The following is a 9,715-nucleotide window of genomic DNA, read 5'->3' on the forward strand; positions in this document are numbered from 1 at the left end:
TCAGCTAGGTTTGCTTTTGTGAGTTTATATAATGGTTTAGTCGGGATGGTAAAAGTAGGTATCCAAAGGCGGAAGTACCTAACCATGCCTAGGAAGGAAAGGAGTCCATCAGGGTTATCTGAGAATTTACCTAGGTCTATTTTAATTTGTTTTAAGTCTGAGAGAGAAAATGGTACATGCACTCTGGCCGGGCCGAATTCTCCTCCTCCCACTGCTTGGAGGGGGCATAATCAGGGAATATTGGCACTTTTTGGTTCATTGTTTATCCCTTGGTCTATCTCCTTTTGGACCGAATGGGTTGAAGGGGGCCACTTATTAGTTGGGGAAGGAGTTGGGGGGCACTGGGGTAGGGAGGTAGACTCTGAGGGCTTCCTGTAGGGCATAAATCACACTTTTTACATACTTGCGAGTAGTGTCTTAATGAAAAGAAAGTTTGTACATATGGCACTTCACTCCATTTGACTTCTTTTCTACGAAAGAGGTCTAGCTGTAAGATGGTGTTGTAATTTATACTTCCCTCAGGAGGCTAGGTTTCTCCCCCTTGAAGAGGATTTCATGAAGGCCTGGAAGCAAGAGGATGAAGACTTGTGTTCAGCTTTGCCTTGGGACCTGCCTCCATAGCTAGGGAAAGAGTGTAATGAATGTGGGAACACTGCAGCTTGATTGAGAAACTCCAGTTGCTTCACACGTTTTTCTCGTTGCCCTTGTTTCTAAGAGTTTGCTGTGAAGAAACACTGCGTATAGAGTGTGTAAGTATGTGTGTGTGTGTGTGTATGAGAAAGAGAGAGACTCATACCTACCAGCTGGCTTCATCTCTCTCTCTCACTCTCTCTGACTTTCTATTTTGTTGGCTCATTTTTCTGATACCTCTCTGTATCTCTTCTCTGACTCTTTACTCTTTTGATCTCTTGCTATTCCCACCCTTGGTTTCTCTTTCTTTCATCTCCTCCCCTTCCCTTTTTTGGGACTCAGTTGCTCAGTTGCAATTGTCAGTGTTGCCTGCAGCCAGGCCAGGGTGGACAGGCAGGGAGGACTCATTTCATTTCTTGCCTCCACCCTCCAGTTATAGTTGGTTCCATGCATCTCATTCCTTCTTCCTTCAGGTGTGATTCTGAATCTGGCACAGTGGTCTCCAGACCTGGTGCCTTCGCAGTAAGTGGCCTTTCTGCTCTCTGTCACCCCTGCTACATAAGTGTGTCTCACTCTTTTATCTTCCCATCTTTGTCTCTGGTCCTGGTTCTTGGCAGTCTTGTTTTTGTCGCTAGCCTTAGCTTGGTCAAGGCACTGGGAAAGGCCAGTCCCATTCCTGCCTGTTCCTCGGGACTCTGGGGTACTCCCTGAGCAATGGGCACAGGAGGCCTTGGAGGAGGAGGAGAGGTGCCCAGGAGGGAAGGCTTGCAGTGGCCTCCTCAAGGCGTCTCCCCTCCTCAACCACCCCTGCCCTCTCACTCATGGGAGATGCTCTTACACGTACTTCACAGAGCATATTGAGACTCAGACATGACCACGCTTATCTTCTGACCACAAAACCCACACACCTGGCTTTCTCTGCCAAACAACCTCTCTCACTTTCCTCAGGAATGAATGGATGTTGTTCCTTCCAGCCTCCTGTCAAAGGCTGATCTTTTGCCTTTGCTTAGAATCCTGCCCCAATCCCCATTCTCCATTCCCTCCTCTGGTGCTTGCCTTTCTCTTCTGCATCTCTAACCTGACCGCTCTGTGGGAGGCTTTGTGTCAGCATCCAGGTACATTCCGCCCTTTCCCATGTTAAAGCAAACAAAACCTTCTCTGGACTTCTCATTTTCCATTTTACCTCAGGACCTTTCTCATCACTTTTGTTACCAAGCTTCCAGAGAGATTTGTCCATGCATGTTAACTCCGTGTCTTTACCTCTTACTATTTCTTTGCTAAGTTAATTTTTATCTTGTCAAAGTAATACATGATTATGGTTTCTAAAATCAACAGGCACTAAAAAGCTTATGCCCTGGAACAGTAGTCCATTCCTCTCCTGATGCCCAGTCTCTTTTCCCTGAAACAATTATTAATACATTAGATTTTAACTATTTCTTCTTACATCTCTGCATTTTGAAGTAATACATGTACTGTATATCACTACCTTTTGATTCAACATTTTAGGCATTATCTATTGACTTCCTCTTCTAGTACATTCCATGGACCACCATCCTTTCAATATAATTATATTTTAAATTTTAGTTGGAGCAATGTTCAGTGATTACACTATGATTTCTATGCAAACATTATTCACACTTGAGTGTTGTAGTTTACTATTATATTTCCAATTTTATTTTTTTGTTTCTCCTCTTGCTAGCAATTTCCTTATTTTACTTTCATTTATCTGGTTTTCTTGGAAGTTACTGCTAGCTTTTTCCACCTTCTAATAGCCTCCAAGTAGGCTCTTTTAGAAAGCCAGTAGCATCGCTAATCTAGCAAGTCTTTTTTCTTTTTTCTTGGAGACATTGTTTTTGGAGAAACAATGTCTCTTTCTGCCAGGACTTTCGGGGATCCTCAGCTCTCTAGGTCAGAGGACCAGCTGCCTTCTGGGAATTTGTTTTTCTCCTTTTCTTTTTTTCTTTTTTTTTTTTGAGATGAAGTCTCACTTTGTTGCCCAGGTTGGAGTGCAGTGGTGCAATCTCAGCTCACTGCAACCTCTGTCTCCTGGGTTCAAGCAATTCTCCTGCCTCACCTTCCCGAGTAGCTGAGATTACAGGCATGCATCACGATTCCCAGCTAATTGTGTATTTTTAGTAGAGACAGGGTTTCACCACGTTGATCAAGCTGGTCTCAAACTCCTGACATCAAACGATCCACCCACCTCAGCCTCCGAAAGTGCTGCGATTACAGGCATGAGTCACTGTGCCTGGCCTGTTTTTCTCCTTGTTTGAATTCCTATTTCATGGAGCTCCTATCTTCTTCCTTTTTCATTCTCCAGTGATTTCAACAACTTAGAGAAATGGTGACAGTGCTTCAATTCTTTTGTCTCTCTGGTCAAACTGCACCAGCCTAGGCTGGGGTTAAGTGGTAGAGGAGGGGTGTGGGTTTCAGGGAGGGACGTGGGAAGTCTCCTGGGCTCTTTTTCTCTTGGTGACAGAATAGTTCATGCCTTCCACCTCTCCCTTGTTTCTCAACTTCAACATTTGAAAAAATGAGGCCAAGTTTTCCACTGGTGAGCAATTGCCCGTCCCATTGACAGTCATCCCACTGACAGTCAGTGGGTGGTTCTGCTTCACAGAGGCTTGGGGCAGGTGGGGAGGGGCCCTTCTGTTCCAGGCCTACATATACTAGGAACTGTTAGGTATCGAGCTGTAGCTGGTAGGTACCAGCACCACCAAACAGAAGTTAACTAGTGAGTATGTGTTAAGAGAGCCCAGACTTGGACCTGTAGAGCTGTCTGACCAGGAAAGGGGATCTGTTTCATCTCAGTCCCCAGGCTTTGCTTACTGGGCTCCTGGATCAGGGAGCTGAGTTCTCCCTGCCTCACCTCCAGCTCCCCAAGTCTGAACTGTGGTGAGCAGCCTAGACTAGTCATCTTCTTGGCAGGTCTAGTGTTGTCTTTTCTTTCCTGAATTATTAAATAGCTTTACCAACATCAGAAATTTGTAGGGAAGCCCTGAGTCTTCCCATGCAGCCTGAAGCTTTGCTGTAAATTAATACTGCTTTCACAGGCCTGCTTTTCCAAACTGGCCTATGACAACCAAAGTCCCATGTATCCTAACATGTTCCAAACATTTTCTTTCTCTGTCGGAATGTAGTCAAAATGTTGGTATTTGAATCGCAACAACTCTCTGTGTTCCCAAATTCTCTTTTGAACACTCTCAATGATGAACGTGACATTGTACTACTGAGATGGGTTCACTATGGGCCTTAGGTCACAGGTGTATTTCTGGATTCTGAAGGCTTTCTATTAATTGTTGCTTTTCTTTTCCAAAGACTGCCACCTGGACTACATTTTAGTTCTGCATTAGAAACACAACTCAAAATCCTGCTTGCCCTTCCCTGCTACTTTAGTATTTACATATGTCTCCAGTTTCTGGTAACATTTAGCCTAACTTCCTGGTTCCTGATTCTGTCTTCTATGTCTTTATCTTTTGAGTTTTTTCTGTCTCTCTCTTCCACCCAGGGCATAGACCACAGTTTAAATCCTGCCTCTTTGCCCAGTGGCCTAGCTCTGGAAAACTCTGAAAATACATTCTTCTCTGACTGCCAAATTTCTCATGTGGATTAGTACCTGAGATGATTTCTGAGATGATCAAAAAGGATATGTAAATCACCTGGCACAAAGTGATTTACATGTGACGGTTCCTCTTCGTATCATTATCTGGATTTGTTTCCTTATCTGAATTAGGAGACTTCTAGCTTTGCAATCCATGTGTAATTGAGGCCAGCAGGCTGACGTGTGAGCCTTTGAGCCGTTGAGTGTAGATTTTTTTTTTACCTTCTTGCCATACCACAGCACTTCCAGCAAATGTGCTCCAGCTCTCTATAGATTCACACAGCCAGGGACAGGCTCACTTTTAAAACTTAAAACTTGGCCAGGCACAGTAGCTCATCCAAGGTGGGTGGATCACCTGAGGTCAGGAGTTTGAGACTAGCCTGGCCCACATGGTGAAACCCCATCTCTACTAAAAATATAAAAATGAGCTGGGCCTGGTGGCGGGCGCCTGTAATTTGAGCTACTTGGGAGCCTGAGGCAGGAGAATTGCTTGAACGCGGGATATGGAGGTTGCAGTGAGCCGAGATCATGTCACTACTCCCTAGCCTGGGCAACAGAGGGAGACTCTGTCTCCAAAAAAATAAAATAAATAAAAACTTAAAGTTTTTTTTTCTTAATCCATCTATCTAAGCAGGCATACAGAGCCTAATAAAGAATGTGTGTGAGAAGGAAAGAGGAAGGGAGCGGGGACAGAGAGAGAGAGAGACAGAGCGTCTGAGAAAGAGAGAGAGAGAGAGAGATTGAGAGATTAACACACCCACATACCTTCCTACTCATTTGCCAACACAGTCACGTGTCACCTGATAAAGAGGCAGTGGGGAATGACTAGGAAAATTCCCGTGCTCTTTCATCTGCTTGTCTTTCTTGGAGCTTTGCACATGTATCTCGTCTCTCCCTGGCCTCTGCTCTGCAGCTTGCCAAGCCCCCAGAAAGCAAGGTGGGCCTCTCAGCAGTGGACCTCTCCTTTTGCCTCCTTCTCCAGGTGACTGGTCTGCTGGTCTGGACTTGATCCTTCCCCCAGATCACCATGGCCGTGACCAAGGCCAGAAACCCCCGGGAGGCATTGCTCTGGGCCTTGAGTGACCTTGAGGAGAATGATTTCAAGAAGTTAAAGTTCTACTTACGGGATATGACCCTGTCTGAGGGCCAGCCCCCACTGGCCAGAGGGGAGTTGGAGGGCCTGATTCCGGTGGACCTGGCAGAATTACTGATTTCAAAGTATGGAGAAAAGGAGGCTGTGAAAGTTGTCCTCAAGGGCTTGAGGGTCATGAACCTGTTGGAACTTGTGGACCAGCTCAGCCACGTTTGTCTGCATGGTGAGTGTGGACCGGGGAAGGGGAGGGCAGGATGGCACTGGGACTCCCCTTCCCCCATGGCATTTGCAGAGCTGCCTGTAGCCTGTAACTTATGCCTTCTGTCATCTTGCCCTCTAGTCCCCAGTGCCCCAGAGTCCTTGGTGGTCTCCACCTGAGGGTTCCAACAACTGTCAGGAAGGGGATTGAGCCAAAGCTGGGGATTTAAGAAAATACTAGTCTTTCTTCCCCACCGCCTACCTCCAGTTGCAGTGGCAGAGAAGGAGAGTCTGAAGAAAGGGGCTTAGAGACTGGGAGGGTGTTGGTAAAGGGATTTCCACTAACCAGAAGAAATAGCATCAGGATGTAGGAGTCAGACCTGTCCCTAGCTGCTTCCTGGCAAGCAGCTCAGGCTGCTTCTAAGTCTTCTGTGCCCCTGATCTCTCAAGGAACCACACTACAGAATGGGTGGGTGTGGAGCCTCATGGCCTCCTGGTTCTTCCTGTGGGTGCCTGGGGGGAGGGAGGGATCTTTTGGTGCCTGTGCTCCCTCCCATAGGCTCCTTTCGTGCCTGAAAGCTCCTCTGCTATATACAAATGGGAGGGTTTCATGGACCCAGAGTCATGGCTCTTGCTGAAAAGCTGGTTTATCTTTAGTATTTGGCTTGTCCTTTCCCAAGAACAGGCTTATTTTAGTCCCTTTTGTGTTGCTGTAAAGGAATACATGAGACTGGGTAATTTATAAAGAAAAGAGATTTATTTGGCTTATGGTTTGGCAGGTGGTACAAGAGGCATATTATCAACATTGGCTTCTGGTGACGCCTCAGGAAGCTTTCAGTTATGGAAGAAGGCAAGGTCAGAGCTGGTGTGTCACATGCCAAGAGAGGGAGGAAGAGAGAGGGGAGGAGGTGCCAGGTCCTTTTAAACCACCAGCTCTTGTGTAGCTAATAGAGCAAGAACTCACTCATTACTGTGGGGAGAGCCCCAAGACATTCATGAGGGATTTGCCCCTATGACAAAAACAACTCCCACTAGGCCCTACCTCCAACATTGGGGATCACATTTCAGCCTGAAATTTGGAGGGGACAAACATCCAAACTATATCAAGTCTCCTATCACTTCACCATCCTCAGACATCCCTTTCCTTTCCCCTCTCTTTGTCCTCACCTCTTCACATGGAGACATTTCACATGAACACTCAGACATTCATGCATTCTCACACAGGCGTTTTGCACTTACATGTATTCTTACACACACTTGCTGATGCACACTGACATACCTTCCCTGCACAACAGTACATGAAGGTCCATGAACACATTCCATGAGCACATATGGATACCAGCATTCATGCACAAATATCTACACACAGAACACACCCTTGCACACTCAGATGTGTATGTGCATACTATGCCTGCACACACACACTCATGCACACATACAGTGGCCCTTCCCCATGAAGCCAGAACTATAATCTCAGGGAGATCCAAGTTGGAGACATAGAAGAAGACTAATGAGCAGAGTCAGTTTGGAGGGGCCATTTTGCCTTTTAAAATTCCCATTTCACCACCTAACATCCCATTTGTTTGGCTCAGATTACAGAGAAATATACCGAGAGCATGTGCGCTGCCTAGAGGAGTGGCAGGAAGCAGGAGTCAATGGCAGATACAATCAGGTGCTCCTGGTGGCCAAGTCCAGCTCAGAGAACCCAGAATCACCTGCTCACCCTATCCCGGAGCAGGAGCTGGACTCTGTCATGGTGGAGGCTCTATTTGATTCAGGGGAAAAGTCCTCCCTGGCCCCATCCTTAGTTGTGCTACAGGGGTCTGCTGGCACTGGAAAGACCACTCTCGCCAGAAAAATGGTGTTGGACTGGGCCACTGGTAGTCTGTACCCAGGCCGGTTTGATTATGTCTTTTATGTAAGCTGCAAAGAAGTGGTCCTGCTGCTGGAGAGCAAACTGGAGCAACTCCTTTTCTGGTGCTGTGGGGACAATCAAGCCCCTGTCACAGAGATTCTGAGGCAGCCAGAGCGGCTCCTATTCATCCTGGATGGCTTTGATGAGCTGCAGAGGCCCTTTGAAGAAAAGTTAAAGAAGAGGGGTTTGAGTCCCAAGGAGAGCCTGCTGCACCTTCTAATTAGGAGACATACACTCCCCACGTGCTCCCTTCTCATTACCACCCGGCCCCTGGCTTTGAGGAATCTGGAGCCCTTGCTGAAACAAGCACGCCATGTCCATATCTTAGGCTTCTCTGAGGAGGAGAGGGCGAGGTACTTCAGCTCCTATTTCACGGATGAGAAGAAAGCTGACAGTGCCTTTGACATTGTACAGAAAAATGACATTCTCTACAAAGCGTGTCAGGTTCCAGGCATTTGCTGGGTGGTCTGCTCCTGGCTGAATGGGCAGATGGAGAGAGGCAAAGCTGTCTTAGAGACACCTAGAAACAGCACTGACATCTTCATGGCTTACGTCTCCACCTTCCTGCCGCCGGTTGATGATGGGGGCTGCTCCGAGTTTTCCCGGCACAGGGTCCTGAGGAGTCTGTGCTCCCTGGCCGCTGAAGGGATTCAGAACCAGAGGTTCCTATTTGAAGAAGCTGAGCTCAGGAAACATAATTTAGATGGCCCCAGGCTTGCCGCTTTCCTGAGTAGTAACGACTACCAATTGGGACTTGCCATCAAGAAGTTCTACAGCTTCCACCACATCAGCTTCCAGGACTTTTTCCATGCCATGTCCTACCTGGTGAAAGAGGACCAAAGCCAGCTGGGGAAAGAGTCCCGCAGAGGAGTGCAAAGGCTGCTGGAGGCAAAGGAGCAGGAAGGGAATGATGAGATGACCCTCACTATGCAGTTTTTGTTGGACATATTGAAAAAAGACAGCTTCTTGAACTTGGAGCTCAAGTTCTGCTTCAGAATTTCTCCCTGTTTAGCGCAGGATCTGAAGCATTTTAAAGAACAGATGGAATCTATGAAGCACAACAGGACTTGGGATTTGGAATTCTCCCTCTATGAAGCTAAAATAAAGAATCTGGTAAAAGGTATTCAGATGAACGATGTATCGTTCAAGATAAAACATTCAAATGAAAAGAAATCCCAGAGCCAGAATTCATTTTCTGTCAAAAGCAGCTTGAGTCATGGACCTAAGGAGAAGCAAAAACGTCCTTCTGTCCATGGACAGAAGGAGGGCAAAGATAACATAGCAGGAACACACAAGGAGGCTTCTACTGGAAAAGGCAGAGGGACAGAGGAAACAGACGAGGAAGTTAGGTGCAGTGGGATGGGAAGCAGAGAAATGGGGACAATCACGCTGAAGGATTGGAGGAATGAAGGGGTGAAGGGACAGACATGAAGATGGGGAAAGACAGAGTTAAAAAGGATGGAGAGAAGAGAACAAGACTAATGGGTACTAGAAGGAGTGAAGGACAAAGGAATGATTAGAAAGGAGAATTAGATTCGAGAGGCTCAGAAGATATAAACATAGGACCTGGGCAAATGTGTAATGAGTCTTTAGGAACAGCCCCACGCACCACCAAGGTCTCTAGTACCCTCCCCAGAGGCTGTTTATAACTTCCTACAGTATAGTGTACAGTTTCCATAGCTCCTCTTATGTATTAAAGTTGATGACCAAGCATTTGATTCTGACATTTGACTCTTTCCTAGACAATAAACTATTTCCTGCTTATTTCAGAGAAGGCTTCTGGAAACATTTCCAGGAATTGTTTTTACAGCCTAAAGCTATAGGGATACAGACATGTAAGAAAAGCAAGGATTATACATTTTGAATTCATCATGCTGTGTCCAGACCTGTGCAAAATCCTGGCATAGAATAGCGTGTAGTAAAGGTTTATTGAACGTATGTCTAGGAATCTCTTTGTCCTTAATCTGAAATTAAGATAAGTTTATATAATTAAAGATTTTGATACATGGATGTTGGTATTTGGGAGAAGGAAAGGATAAATTTGGAGTTACATACCAAGGCTCCACCAGATGAAAATAGTGCCTGACTGTGGGTTTCACAGGCAACAAAAGCAAATGTAACGCAAGAACTTATATTGGTGCTAGAAGCATGTCAAAATTATGCAAGAGATAATATAACATTTATGGGCTAGAAATAATAAATATAAATTACTTACAGTCATTATTGCTAGTTGAATATGCATATAATATCATTGATGTGAGAATCAGTGTGTTTTACT

At 45.9% G+C, this 9,715-nt stretch overlaps 1 protein-coding gene across 1 annotated transcript; it reads left to right on the forward strand.

The window, feature by feature from the left end:
* The first annotated feature begins 5,097 nt into the window (after positions 1 to 5,097).
* Positions 5,098 to 8,868, forward strand: NLRP10 (NLR family, pyrin domain containing 10). The gene is made up of 2 exons (XM_012000267.1): positions 5,098 to 5,547; positions 7,115 to 8,868. The coding sequence occupies exons 1-2, from the start codon at positions 5,259 to 5,261 to the stop codon at positions 8,866 to 8,868; spliced, it is 2,043 nt and encodes a 680-aa protein (XP_011855657.1). The 5' UTR covers positions 5,098 to 5,258.
* The last annotated feature ends 847 nt before the right edge of the window (positions 8,869 to 9,715 follow it).

Source organism: Mandrillus leucophaeus, unplaced genomic scaffold, assembly GCF_000951045.1.
Source record: "Mandrillus leucophaeus isolate KB7577 unplaced genomic scaffold, Mleu.le_1.0 Scaffold622, whole genome shotgun sequence".
NCBI lineage: Eukaryota > Metazoa > Chordata > Mammalia > Primates > Cercopithecidae > Mandrillus > Mandrillus leucophaeus.